The 15,255-nt window shown below is 41.7% G+C and overlaps 1 protein-coding gene across 2 annotated transcripts in view; it reads left to right on the forward strand.

Annotated features, from left to right (window-relative positions):
* Positions 1-15,255, forward strand: part of LOC111571736 (thyrotropin-releasing hormone-degrading ectoenzyme-like) — a 280,894-nt gene that overhangs the window by 37,751 nt on the left and 227,888 nt on the right. The window contains exon 1 of one of the 2 annotated variants that reach the window (XM_055006865.1): positions 7,955-10,267. The exons of the other annotated variant lie outside the window; for it this stretch is intronic. Within the exon in view, the coding sequence (XP_054862840.1) occupies positions 9,779-10,267 (489 nt within the window). The 5' untranslated portion in view covers positions 7,955-9,778. Of the gene's footprint in view, positions 1-7,954; positions 10,268-15,255 lie in introns of those variants that run through there. 2 annotated transcript variants of the gene reach the window in all.

Genomic DNA, 15,255 nt, shown 5'->3' on the forward strand with positions numbered 1-15,255 from the left:
AACTCAGAGGCACAAATTGCACTTTCTCTTCCACTACATTTTGCCCCAAATTGCTTTGTGGATTCAGATTATTACCACACAATGCATTTAACGAATAAGTTAGATGTATTCTGGTGTATTTGAAGACTTTATTGATTCCCAGATTAAATTTGTAAGCAATAAAATGACCTCCACCTTTGCAAGATGCAAAATTAAAGTGTTTTATACATTAATGCATCAATAACAACAGTATTCTGCATAATGAGTACTTTAACTTTTGGTTCTTTCTGTGTTTTTGAGCTTTTAAGGGATCTTTATGTTGTTTTTCAGGCTGGTGATTTGCTTTCTTGTTGTTTTACTACTTTGGATTTTAAAGCAGGTCACTAATGTCCAAGTTGTATTTGAATAGGACTAAGTTCCTGCAGTTAAATCCAGAAGTAACCTGAACAATAAAAGCATAAAAGCTCTGAAAGCAGCTAATAAGTCAGTATTTATTTTGGCAACAAAAGTGATGATAAAAAGCATTGTTTTAGACAGTTTTTCATGACAAAAAACAAATTAAAACAAAGTGAAAAGTACAATTTCAAACCAAGAACTATGACAAATTTTTTTTTTTTTTTTAAATTAACATTTTTTTGTCAACAAATTATTATGAACCTCCCAGTAAAGTTTTCTTTCCACCAATCTAATCCAAGTCATTAAATATTTAGCATCCGCAGATACGGAGCAATGTTGGACCATTTTCAGTAATTTTGGACACAGTTTAGGTAATTTTAGACAAATTCTGAGTCTTTTTCAAGACATTATATGGTGTTTTGGACAAGTTTCCTCAATTTGGACAAGTTTTGAGTATTTTTGACAAATTTTGTGTCATGCTGGAGAAGTTTTAAGATGTTTTGGTCATTTTTGAGTCTAGCTGTAGTACCTGGTTGTTCCACCAGATGGAGTTTCTTACTGTTTAATACTGTAGAGACCAGAGGAAGCGTCACTCAGACTACAGTTCATGTTGACAAGCAGACAACATTGTGAGGGTTTAGCTAGCAACGGGCATCATGACAAAGACTTCCGTGGTGGTTAATGACCTTCGACCAGAGCTCATGTGTTAAAGATATCAACTAGGATGGCGTTTTTATATCCCAGAAGTAGATGTAACAGAGCAACGTTGATGATACTGTGGCAAATGAGACCTTTTTTGAATGTAAACGAGTTAAAATTTCACGTGTTTGGTGACCCTCCTGTCTGTATGAGTATTGTATCAGCAATTTTGATGGAAAGTGTCATACTTTTTGTTCTTCACTGATTCAGCCTATTGCCAGCTGGTAGGTAAAACATTCTATTTAGCTGCTGTGTGTTCCAATGATGAAGCGCTATCTAGTATATTCAACTACAATAGCTAACACAGTCCTGGAGCTGTAAAATTGAACTCATATTAATCATGGTTTTGGTTTCTCACAATTAAAATTAACAAAGAAATTGGCTCCAGCCCACCTAATCCCCTGGTTTCAACTTAGTTAAACCTGACATTAGAACACTTTATTTCACCATTTACCAACTAGTTTTTGGTTGCTAGCAGGCGTTAATAAACACTGATACAACAAAACAAATCTGGTTAAGATATCTTATCAACTGCCTTTGTAATAAATTCTTAAAATTGTAGAGAATTGTAGAGACTTTATGGACACCCTGTATTTTCTGAAAAATAAAATTAATGAAAACTCACTGCCAGTCTTTACTTCATTGCAAAACTTGGTTGCACAAATTGACTATTCATCAGCATGCAACGTTAATACCATGTAGCATAAAATAGTAAGTCTTACCAGTGAAAAATCTAATCTGAAATCCAAAATAAATACTTAAATTAACATCCATAGGCTTGGTATGGATGTCCAAAGATTACAAACTAAAAACGTTTGTCCTCGTACTTCTGACTCTGTTGTGTAGTTTTCTGCACTAAAGTATTGGACGGAATAACTCACATCACGGTTCTTTATCCCGCCGCTGGACCAGAACGTCGACCACTGAAGCGTCTGACAGGATACGGATACAAACGAGCCGTTAGCTTCACCGAACACGCCAGACTCTTAGCATGTTGGAGAGTTTGAAAACAAACCACTTCCTGGCATGAAAGCACACATTCTTGGACGGACAGATGGGCGTGAACGCAGCGACCACTGTAAAATTTAATGGCTCATGTGATAGCCAATCAAACACTCGGCAGCCTGTGTCAGTAGCCAATCAAACAGCTGGCAGAGGGGATGCTGATGAGCTGGATGTATGCTGGTGTCACCTTGATGGCGTCGAGGGAACACCTGACCTTCAACGCTCGACCGGGCAGCAAACAGCTGTGATTGGCCGGTTAGCAAAGGGACCACACACTGGCAGATGAGGGGGAAAAATCAAACATATGCTAATGTTAGCGCAGGTTACAGTGAAATTCAAGGTTCTTTCCATGCAAAAAAACCCACTTTGATACCAGTCGGTGTTGTATGTTGTATGGTTGGTGCACCAACATACGGCTTATTTTCTTACAAAAAAACTAACATTTTGTGAGATTCAGCTTAAAAAATTCAATTAAAATGTGCTAAAAGTTCATTAAGAGCCGTTTCTGCAGCAGCTGTTTGGAGCCGGTTTCTGTCTGGTTTCACATCTTTCTATTTAAAACTTAAGAACGTTTCATGTAAACATAACAGAACGAGATTTAACGGCTTAATCTGAAGAGGACATTTGTGCCAGTTAATTTATAAGCACAAAATACTATATTTATTTATAAGTAATTGTTGTTTACGTGCACAACACCACAAGTTTTAACGTACATTTTTTTTAAATGAAAAACAAGTGAATTATCCTCATTAAACCATGATCTGTCAGAGGTAAGGAATATTGCTGTACTAAATATTGATAGAAATGGCTTGTAATGGAGTTAAAATGATTATAAACAATGTTTATTGGGATTTTTTGGCTTTAACATTTTATGAATAATTAAATTGCCCCAAAAGCATCATTGCTATTCCTGAAAAATGAACCTAACAGGAGGGTTAAAAGGTAAAATTACCTAAAATTGCATTTTTACTTTTTTGTTTTAAACGGCAGGAAAATGAATAACCTGATTTCTCTGAGCCATAATCAGTAACTGGGATGCTGGTGCATGTAAAGGTTGTCTTTTATACGCAAAGATGATTTCAGTCTCCTTCATACAGCCTCTGCGTCCACTCTGGATAATAAGTCTGGGTTGTGAACTGGCGTCTGCATATTTCAAGCTCACAGCTCCAGATGAGCTAGTATAATTTTTTGAAAGTAATATCTGCAACCACTCACCGCTGGCAGAGGGAATTTTCCACTGCACCATAAAGAGCCTATACGTACATGTAGCTGTGGGCTTTAAAAGTGTAATAAGTGAAATGCAGAAGTGCAGATAAGAGCCAGTGGATGTAAAGAGACTGTAATAAAAAACTAATCTCGGCAGACGCATTAATTTGAGCGGAAATCTGCAAAAGAAAGGCGGCGACCGAGCAGCAGCTCCGGCCTGCACTGCTCAGTTACTTTCCTCCTGGACAAATCAACTTCACTTGTCTTTCATCATTAGCTAATTTTCTTCTGTGTGGTGCGAAACGTATCCAGAGAGAATAGACGGGAGTAGATTTGAATGGAGTCAGCGGGTGTAGCTTTCATTCAATGAGATAGATCCTCTCACGCTTTACAGCAATTAAAGTCAATTAAAGTGATATACGTACTATACCAGGGCCTATAGAAGTTTTAGTAAAATTACTTTTTTTTTACAAGCATTTACCAAAAAAACTCGTCAAAATGAAAACAGATTTCCACAGAATAATGTTAATTCCAAATGTAAAAGGTAAAACAAGTGATTGCACAAGTATTTAGCTCCTTCATATCAGTATTTAGTCACCAACTTACCGCCCCCACTGTGAAGCATGGTGGTGGCAGCATCATGACATGCAGCATGGTGGTGGCAGCATCATCATGACACGAAGCATGGCAGTGGCAGCATCATGATGTAAAGCATGGTGGTGGTAGCATCATGATGTGAAGTATGACGTGGCAGCATCATGACATGAAGCATGGCAGTGGTAGCATCATAATGTGAAGCATGGTGGTGGTGACGTGACGTGAAGCATGGCATTGGCAACATCATGATGTGAAGCATGGTGGTGGCAACATCATGACATGAAGCATGGCATTGGCAACATCATGATGTGAAGTATGACGTGGCAGCATCATGACATGAAGCATGGCAGTGGTAGCATCATAATGTGAAGCATGGTGGTGGTGACGTGACGTGAAGCATGGCATTGGCAACATCATGATGTGAAGCATGGTGGTGGCAACATCATGACATGAAGCATGGCATTGGCAACATCATGATGTGAAGCATGGTGTGGCGGCATCATGACGTGAAGCATGGTGGTGGCAGCATCATGATATGAGGCACTATAGTGGCAGCATCATAATGTGAAACACTGCAGTGGCGGCATCATGACCTGAAGCATGGCGGTGGCGGCAGCATCATGATGTTTCTCAGCAGCAGATCTTGAAAGACTTGTAAAGGTCAAGGGTAAATGAATGCAGCAAAGTCTAGAGAAATGCTGGAGGACAACCTGATGCAATCTGAGGAGAACTGAGACTTGGAGAAGATTTGCTTTCCAATATTAACTTGGAAAGAACTTATCACCTTTCTTCATGCCATCATATCGACTCCCCTTCCTTTAAGGGAGTATGACATGTTGTAGTTCGGATCCTGAAATATCTTCCCAGTTTTTGTATTGTCTAAATACTCTAGAGACTCGTAGATTAAAACAGTCCTCACAAGTCGTCTTGATCGTAGTCGGGTGGAGGGTTGAACATCACCTCCTTGTTGACGACAGTGTCCCAGCATGAACTTGCCCCTCATAAACAAGGTCTTCCTGCAAGGACATCTCTGAAGTCTTCTTCCACTCAATGTGAACCAAGTCACACGAGCCTCTCGTTGAGTTGGGATTTTGAACTGAGCATGGAAGCGATGCAACCATGGGGTTTGATCTTTCAGAACTTCCCCTGCAGGCGTGACCCAACCATGTTTCTGAGCATTGTCACTGGTATGAAGTTGAAGCTTTGTGTGGTGTTGCGATCCAGGACTTCCTGTCCTTGAATATGTTTTCATGTTCAGGATAGCAGGCAGAGGTTGTAGTTTGACCTCTTGGTTTCTTCAGCCCTGCCAGTTTGTGGAAGGTTCCTGGATGGACGGATATCCTTGTAAATACTCGGCCAAAATCAACATCTACACAAGATTTAGTTTCTAACGAAGCATACATCAAAAGGAACAAGAGTCTGTAGCACCATATCTTCCTGAGGTGTGCTGACCACAGTCGGTGGACCTAGCATGGGGTTTCTGGAAATTTTGGATTCCCTACTGTGTTTTGGCTCTGTCAATGGACAGAATCTACAAATCAAAACACCTCCAAAGTCCGACAGCAGTAGAAACTACTTCATTGCCACTTTGTTCATAATGTTTTATAAAAGCTAGAATCCCCTCGTACCAAATATTAGTTTTCAGCACCGCGGTATCAACGGTTTGTAGACAAATTTGACGGCATTTTTATCGTTGCAGAACATCTTAAGATCAGCTGAGTGAAGTTTCTGCTGCATTTAATTGCATTTAATGATAAATAATAATATCAGACGTGGCTCAGACCGATAAACTGCTTGAATAATGTATAAATACGTAAATACTCAGCTGAATACTGCAGTTTAGTGAAGTAAAACTACACTGAATGAACAGTTTTTATTGTTGTTTTATCGTCTATAGCAGGGGTGTCAAACATGCGGCCCGCGGGCCAAAACCGGCCCTCCAGAGGGTCCAATCCTGCCCGCCGGACGACTTAGTAAAGTGTTAAAATTACAGAGAAGACATCAACTGCAAACTGTAAATTTGTAAAACTTTAAATTTAAAATAATTTCTAGACCATGACAAGTTGTTTGACTAGTTTGCTCATTGTTATTTTGTCATTTTGTGTCTCATTTTTGTGATGTTTTGTCTTGTTTTTGTTGTTTTTTGCCTGACTTTTGTTGTTTCTCTCATGTTTTTGTCATTTTGTTTCTCGTCGCTTTGTGTTTCCTTTTTGTCTCGCTTGTGTTTGTCTTATTTTTGTCATTTTGTGTTTTGCTTTATTCGATGTTTTCTATCGTTTTAGTCGTTTTGTGTTGTTTTTGTCTCACTTGTGTTGTTAGTCTATACTTTTTTGTTCTGTTTTTTGCCTTTTGTCATGTTTGGTCTTGTTTGTGTCATTTGTGTATTTTTTTTGTCTCGTTTTTGTTGTTTGTCCATTTTTTGTCTCTTTTGTTTGGTGTCTTTTGTCATGTTTTTGTCATTTTGTGTCGTTTTTGTCGTTTTGCGTATGATTTTCATATTTTGTCTTGTTTTTGTTGCGTTTTTTTTTTGTCTTTTTTTGTCTGATTTTTGTCATTTTCATAAAATCATAAAGTAACATACTACATCATTCAGTTCCAGATAGCTGTGACTAAATGTTTTGTACCTTTGTAGAAACTCTGTGATCTGGGAGTTGGGATGTGTAAATGATAAACTGAGGCATTGTGTTGCTGAAATGGAACTTAGTTTCTTAAGAAATTTCAGGTTGTTCACGATGTTTTGTAAGAAAATTCCTTAAATGTGAACATTTTCAGAACGTACTTTTTTGCACTAAAACAAAGGAAAAATCTGGAGTTGTGGTTATTTATAGGTTATTATGCTGTGCTTTTACCGGTCCGGCCCACTGGGGGTCAAATTGGGCTGAAAGTGGAACCTGAACTAAGCTGAGTTTGACTCTCCTGGTCTATAGGAAAATAGGATCAGAGAAGGGTCCAAGGTCAAACACATCTTTCTCTCCCCCCTCTCTCTCTTCCTCCCCTCACCCTTTTTTCTCCCCCATCTCTCCCTCTGAAATTGTTTCTCTGTCCACCTTCTCCAGCTTTTTCCCTCTCCTCTCTCTCTTTTACTCACCCTTTTCTCTCCCCCTCTCTCTTTGACTCCCACCTCCTCCCTCAGCCCCCCCACCCTTTCACTTCCCCTTTTTCCTTTCTCCCTCCTCCTCTCTCCTCCCCCTTTCTCTTCATCTTCCTCACCCCATTTTTATCCCCTTCACCATCTTTCTCTCTCCCCTCATTTTCCCCTCTCTCCCTCACCCATTATCTCACCCTCTCTCCTCTCTTCATCTCTACCTCTCTCTCTCCTTGACCCCCCATCCCACCTCCCCCCCTTTCTCTCCCTTTCTCCCTCACCTTCCTCCCTCTCTCAACCACTCTTTCTCTCCCCCATTGTGACTTTCTCTCTCCATTTTCCCTTCCTCTCTCTCCCCTTTCTCTTCATCTGTGTTCCCCTCCCCCCTTCCCCCCTCCTCGTCTTTCTCTCTCCCCTCGTTTCCAGTCTCTCCCCATTCTCCCACCTCTCTTTTCCTTCTCACCCTTTTCTCCCCCTTGTCATTTCTGCCTCTCCCCATTTACTCCCCCCTGTCTCCCTCTCCCTCACCCATCCTTTCTCATCATTTACCCATCCTTTATCTCCCCCCTTCCCTGTCTCTCATCCCACTGTCTTTCTCCCCCTCCACCTCTCCCCTTCCTCTCCATTTTCTTCATCTTCCTCCCCCTTTTTCTCCCCCAGCCATTTCTCCCTTTCCCCCCTTTTAACTCCCCCTCCCTCGTCCTCTCCTTTCTCCCTCCCTCCTCTTTGTCGCTGCCCTCCCTCACCCCTTTCCCCTCTTCTCTTTATTCTCTCACCCTTCCTCTTTCACTCTTTATCTCCCCTCTTTCTCTCTCTATTTCCTCCCCCACCATCTCTCCCCCTCCCACCCCCATCTACTTCCCCTTATTTCTCACCCATCCTCTCCCTTTCTCCCTCCTCCCTCCATCCTCCCCCCTCTTCTCTCTCTCTCGGTCAGCGCGTGCCTCTCAGTCGGAGCAGCAGCTCGCGCTCTCGGCTCTGGTCGGTCGGCACGCGGCGGTCTCTGGTTGCTGAGCAGCGGCGGATCTTCATCACCGTCATCATCATCACCGTCACCTTCCTCCTCCTCCTCTTCCTCACCGTCACCGGCGGCGGAGACTCAAAGTTGCGGAGGCTCCGGTGCTCCGTGGTCACAACGGAGGGGCTCCCGGGATACCGGACTCTGGACTCCATGGGAACGGATCAGTGTGTGTGTTTAATGGATCCCCGGTGCTCTAATTGATCGCCTCTATTGGATCAGTAACGGATTTTTAAAATTTTATTTATTTTTATAGCTCCTCTCACGGATTTTTTTCTGGAACGGATTTCGCGACCGTCCTGGGCGGACCGGTGGCTTCCTCCGGTCGGGACTCAACTTCCTAATAATCGACCACCGGAGCTCCTCTCTGCTCCCCGGGGCTCGGCGCTCCTCAGCGTGGGAGGGAAGCGGAGAAGTTCCCGGAGCTCCGGAGGAGTTGCAGCCGATGTCCCCCCGGTTTAACGGGAGCTTTAACAACCGGATAACGTCTGAGTGATGTGACTTCCATCAGGGATCGATTCCTGGATAAAAAAATAAATAAATAAATAAAACGAGCCACATTTTTGACCCTCTTCCCCCCCGGTTCTCCGCTTCAACCGGCGCCCGTCTCACCGACACCTTCCCCGTTTATCAATCAGCCCAGGTGCCGTTCCATCCATCAGCCGCGGATCGTTTAGAGCCGCCCGGTGAACGATCTGCTGCTCGGTGAAATAAACCCACACGCTGGCTGTAAATTATCTACTTAACCCCCTCCGGAGAGAGTTATTGCCTTTATTAAGGCGCTGCCTCCGTCCGCGGCGACAAGCTCATTTTCGTTTTTAAAAACGTGCCAGAGACAAACGCGGCAGCCTCCCGCTCGTTTTAATCAACTTTAAACGGCTCATCTGCTGCGGGAGAAGAAAAAAAAAAAGCAATTTAAAACCACCTGGAGCTCCATGGGACACATTCTGACAAGCAGATTTGGGGAAACTGCACCAAAATTCGTATAAAAACACTGCTTATTTTTTTAGCATCAAAACTGTAAATTTGCACCAAACAACTCCCGAATCATAATAATCTCAGACTCGTGGCTCCTTTTTCTGACTTTATCGTCTAGCTAGGGGCTTTAATCTCCCACCGAATCATCGTAATAATCCCGTAACGGCCCATTGGGTGGTTTATTTGTGTGTTAATTGCAGATCTGGAGAGCTTTAACTCAGAACAAATTAACTTTATAAGTGTCCAGGGACCAGAACCTGCCACTACAAGTCTCTGGTTGTTGGTTCAAGCTTTGTAAAGGATTTCTAGCATCACAATTTTTATTTTTAAAAGCACAATCTGTGAGGAAATCCTGCTAAATCAGCTTTATTCTCCTCGCAGGCTTTGACACCTCAGAGTGTCTGCGGTGGTTTAGCTTACCCGGCTGGTTTTTCCCCACTGAGAGTCTATGGATGCTTTGCTCACTGTATAGCCACATCCTCAACAGCAAACCTCCTCCTCCTCCTCTTCTTCCTCCTCTGCTCTTGAAACCGAGCCATGCAGCATTGATTTCTTCCTCTCCGTTTGCCGCTAATCGCACATCCCGTCCACTCTCGGTTTGTCGGGTTTGTTGCCTGAAATGTGAGTCGTGCCGCGGTGTTTGTTTCCCGAGCTCGAAGGACGTCCGTCGGGAGGTCGGAGGTCGTTGGAAGTGCAACCGCTGCAGCTCCAAGTGGAGGTTCTCAACTGGATAAACTCCTCTGGGTATCGATGAATCTCTCCCCAACTCTAAAGTTTGAGTTTTTTTTTGTTGTTGTAGAGATATCCAAAGTTAGATGGGACTAAACGACAGCAGCCCCGGCGCCATGCGCAACGGTCGCGGCCTCTCGGACCAGTGGGCCGAGTCAGTGGTGGTGCGGCCTCGAACCACCGAGCGCCACATCACGGTGCACAAGCGCCTGGTGTTGGGTTTCGCCTTGTCCATCCTCACCCTGATCATTGTGACCGCCGTCGCCGTGGTGCTCAGCGTCCGGTTCGAGGAGTGCGGCAGCGGACGGGACCGTGATGGGTCAGCCGGTGAGTCGGGGTCCAGGGGGTCGGCGAGGCTGAACGGGAGCCGAGGCGAGAGGACCGGGGAGCGGGGTGACGAGGAGGCAGTGCAGCCCTGGAGGAACTCGCGGCTACCGGGCACGGTGAGGCCGCGGCACTACGACTTGCGGCTCGCTGTCTACATGGACAACTTCACCTTCTCCGGGGAGGTCAGCATTGAGCTGGAGTGCGTCAACGCCACCAGGTTCATCGTGCTGCACACCGACCGCCTTGAGGTACGTAAGGGGTGCTGCGAATGGTCGGGAATTTGGTAAACGGGAAGTTTTGCGACAAAACCGAGAAAATCAAGTGAGTTCAAAGACCCACTAGGTTTCCTGAGGGTTGCCAGATCTTTCTCATTGGAAAAGATCCAGTGGACGGATGCTGTCATTGATTCTGAACTTTGAATCTGTCACTTCAATGCTTTCCTTTTGATGTCTCTGTAAACATTCTGGTAGTGGCACGTTGAGTTTCGAGAGACAGGTTGTCACACTTCCCGCTCCTGAGTTGCATCAAGTTCAAGTCTCTGCTACTTCTTGCAATCAGGGGCGTCCAAACACCACTTGATGCTTCTGGAAACTCTGGACAAACTTTTACACTAACCGATATAGATAGGGAGTTTAATTGCACCTGATCCGATCTGAGTGTTTTATTTGAGCCCCAACTGGATGCAATTTTCCAAAAAAATACATGCTTCAAGTATGTTAAAGTTACTAAAATTTATCCCATGTATATCTGCATTAGGAAAATAATTTCCGCATCCAAGCTGTTCGTTAATGTTCCGTATGGGTTGAGGAACCTCACTGCAAAAACTCAACATCCTACCAAATCTATTTGTCTTATTTTTAGTCAAAATGTCTCATCCCACTTGATTTAAGATAAATTCTCTTAACAAGTGACATTTCATTAAGATGGATGAACTTGTTTTCAGACAATACATCTTAAATGTCTTGTTAAGTCAAACAATCTTGAAATTATCTTGTTATGAGTTGAAATTTACAAGAAAACTCGAAATAAGTTTAACCCTCATGTCGTCTTTTGGGTCAAAATTGACCCATTTTAAAGTTTGAAAATGTGAAAAAAATAGATTCTCACAGTGAAACTTCTGATGTCCACATTTTCGACATTTTTGGGAAATCTTTGAACGTTTTGTGATGGAAAGAAAAAATGTTTCTTAGGAGCATTCACATAAAAATCAACCAAAATCCCGCATAGAAGTTTTACTGATATATATGTAATCACTTTAGATATTTTTAGGATTTTTTTGGAAGATTTTACTCATTTTTGGAAAATATTTACAAGAATTTTCTTTCCAAATTTGGGGGATTTTTTTTTAAATAAAAGTTTTAAGGGAAACTTTTAAGGAATTATTGGAATTTTCTTCCTGAAGGTTTTGCAAATTTTCCAAAATTTGGGGAATTTTTTTGCTATTTTTTTGGATTTTTTTTCTCGTTCTCGTAATATAACGGATAGTTTCCAAATGAACCGTAGTGTCCGCCTGGTTTGAAATCCAGAAAGAAACGGCTCAAAAGTTTGTTCAATTAGATCGATGTCGCAGGTTGTAGGAAGGTGGAGAATCTGTTGGTTAACATTGGAGGGCACAGATCAATTATCTATCGATAGTCCAACACCTATCAAGTGTCTGTTGCTGGGGAGTGGTGCAACCCTTCATGTCCAAAACATATATATGATGACAGTTTTCATTTTAAAATTCTTCTACATGATACAAGTCTTGAACTGAAAGACCAGCGTACAAAAGGTCTTCGAAAATCTACCTGAAACAACAAAAATCTCAATCCCTGTCCCAAAGATGCGTGTACTCAACCCAAAGTTTGGTAGAGCTAATGAATGGGTTTGAGATTACATAAAAACTGTCAAAATTCTCTGATTCTGGCTTCTAAAATGTAAAATTTTCTAGTTTCTTTCTTCCACTGTGAAAACAAACTGAATATATTTGAATAGTAGACAAAACAAGACTTTTCTTAGTCATCAGACTAAAAAAACAAACACTAATTGACATCTTTCTGACATTTTCTAGACCAAACAACTAATCAGCCAAACGTGAAAATGATTCATCAACAATGGCAATAATTGTGAGTTGCAGTCGACTTGAACCAACCATAAACAAGAAACAGATTTATTCTTTAGACTGTGATGCCTGGATGGATGTAAAACTGATCTGGTGTCAGTTTTTACCAGAACTCAAATGTGTTTTTCATCCTAAAATGCCATGTGTCTATCTGTTGCACTGACAAAGTTCTGAGGTTCAGAAATGATGGAAAATATTCAAAAATATTGGACAAAATTCCAATATTGTTCCAAATTACTACATTTTTTCCAAAATGTGTCAAGAAAACTTTAAAATGATACCAAAGTTGCACAATATCACTCAATGATTTTTGAAAATGACACAAATTGTGCAATTTTTCCACAATAATTATCCGAAATTCCTAAAAAAATGTTTAAAATAACACAAAAACCGTTCAGAAATGCTGTAGTTGCTGAATATGACTCAAGAAATGTCCCGAATCTCTTAAAAAACTGAACTGATCAAAAAAATGTTATTCCAAATATTACAAAAATGATTCAACAATGGTTTAAAATTACTCGGAAATTGTCCAAAACATTTGACAAAGTTGCCCAAAATCACACAAAAATAATAGAAAATAATTTGTATCTGTCTACAAAGGCAAAAACTGAACAGAACTCAAGTGTATTGTTCCTCCTAAAATGTCATGTGTCTATCTGCTGGACTGATGAAGTTCTGAGGCTCAGAAATGATGGATAAATCCTTTAAAAAGTGATAAATGTGGACCCACCTCTATGGACTTCAAGGACCTGTACTGTTCTTAGCGAGACTAAACGTAAAAACTAAAAGCCAGAAAGGAGAACCCTGTAGAAAGTTCAAGAGTATACCTACCGACAACTGTAAAGATCACTGATTAATATCTGGTATCTTGTTTATTAAGCCTGACCTTAAACAGAAATACAAACACAACAATGTGCAGGTTCATTGTTCACTCATTCTATTTCCTGGTGAAAAGAAGCTATTAGTTCTTGGAGTTTCTGCTGATTAGCTGGCCAGAAGACTCAATAAATCCCTGCATTCATCCTGATCTGGTGTCAGTTTTTACCAGAACTCAAATGTGTTTTTCCTCAGAAAATGTCATGTGTCTATCTGCTGTGCTGATGAATTTCTGAGGCTCAGAGATGATGGAAGAAGTAACTTCAAGAGCTCAGAAAATATTCACAGTATGAAGGTAAAATTTTGCGTGGCGTCATTAAATATACTAAAGTTACTGTGTATACAAAATCAGCTGATTGTGAGAAACTTTTTCCAGATTTGTTCAAACTTATTTGTACCGTTGACGTTTTAGCATAAAGCGCCGCCCCTTCCGTAGCAGGTACTTTACCGTCTGTTGACGTCAACATTTGGATCTCGATAAGTTTCCTTCCGACCCGACCGCCTCGTTTGCATCCGAAAGGTCTTCTCGGTGCTGAAAACAAGCCACGCTCTCTAACAAAGAATGTTTATTTCCAGATTTGGCCTCAGAGATTTCCTTAACGAGGCTAATTAGCCGTCAGTGTTGCTGTTTCAGCCCAATTTTCGGAGAGCAGCGGGCGGCGAGAGAAAGCCTCAGAGAAACGCCTGAGCAACGTGATTTTTCAGGCCGGTCATCTCGCCTAATGTGAGACGGGGGTAAATCTGTCTAATTTGGGCAGAAGCCAATTAAAAACCCCGCAGCCCCCTTTTTTTTGCGTATGTGTGTTTGTGTTGGGGCTTGCTGTGAATGAGGAGGTGTTGTTGGGCACCCGGTGAGATCTCCTAAGGTATCCTCTCAGTTAATGCTTTGTGAAAAGAAAAATTATCAAGATGCAGGGGAAAAAGAAGCTGGGTAAAAATAGCAGCAGCTGGTAGCAGGAAGAGAAGAAAACACTTGCTTTATTCTCCGAGTCAAACAAATGTCACATCCAGAAAGACTAGTGGGAGTTGTTAATCTACGTGTTGCTCTGCGAATCCTGAAAATATCTGCTGACCGTTTACAAAAAACTCCGGTTTTAAGCCTCCGGGCAGCCGGCGGTTTACGTTAGAGTCAATGAAAGTGAACATGCAGGGCTGCTAATTTATGCTTTCTACAGACCTCGTTCCTCTGGCAATCATCTGAAATCATTAGATGTTCCAATCCTTTAAATGCAACAGAGCCTCTGAAGCCGATTTTCTACACCTTTTCTATCAAAACGTTCATATTGATTGGTCACCTGACGTAAAAGAAGCAGCAGAATTGTAGGGGAACATACTATTCCATCATTTAAATCGTCTTTTCTAGCATTCTGTTCCGTTTCATTAGTCACAGCTGCAGTCCAACACGTCCACACCCTTCCAGTTATTCATTATGAGTCAACCCGAGCCTGAAAACACATCAGACTTTTCTCCACCTGTGGTCTTTAGCTGAATATTAATGCTAAAGATTACACGCCAGCCTGTTCTTATTCCCAGTGTCAAAAAACGGCTGTTTCGTCGCAGCTGTCGGCGTCTCAGAGATACAGATATGTGACGACAGCAGATGTTTTTTGAGTTTTTTAAAACAGGAGTCACAGAATTTTAACTGAGGAGAATGAGGTTCATGTGTTCAGGTTGGACTTTCATAGTTTTGCTTTATTTTCAGATTTTTGCTGCTGCTTAGGCTTAAACGACTCGACTAAGTTTAGTCGCCAATGTTTAACTCGAGATTCATGGCAATTATTTCTGACATTTGCCGATATATATAGGCCTTTGAGTCAACCCTGTGCAGCTTTTGCCACTCAAACAGGTTTGAACAGTCTCTAACATCTCAGCAGCTGAAACTCCTTTAGAGGAAGTCTTAGGTGTCTTGGTGGCCTCTGTCACTAGTCTTTGTCTTGTCCGGTTGCTCAGTTTTTGAGAAGGGCCTTCCCTCTGTGTCAAAATATGTCAGAAAAATTTGTTAAAACTGTTTTTTCCACAGAGTGAATCATGTAGGAGATGATTCTGATTTCTTCTGGTGGTAAAAATTAGACATTTCATTTTCTATAACTGTTCTGACCAACCACCTATCATGCATGCTGATATGAGTCTTGATTGTTTACCCAGTCATTCCAGTAAAGCCTTGAGGCAATTTGGACAAGTTTAAGGTGTTTGAGACATTTTTTAGTCATATTGTTGTTCCTATCTTACCATTTTTGGAAAAGTTTTAAGGAAAATTTG

This window comes from Amphiprion ocellaris, chromosome 21 (genome assembly GCF_022539595.1).
Source record: "Amphiprion ocellaris isolate individual 3 ecotype Okinawa chromosome 21, ASM2253959v1, whole genome shotgun sequence".
NCBI lineage: Eukaryota > Metazoa > Chordata > Actinopteri > Pomacentridae > Amphiprion > Amphiprion ocellaris.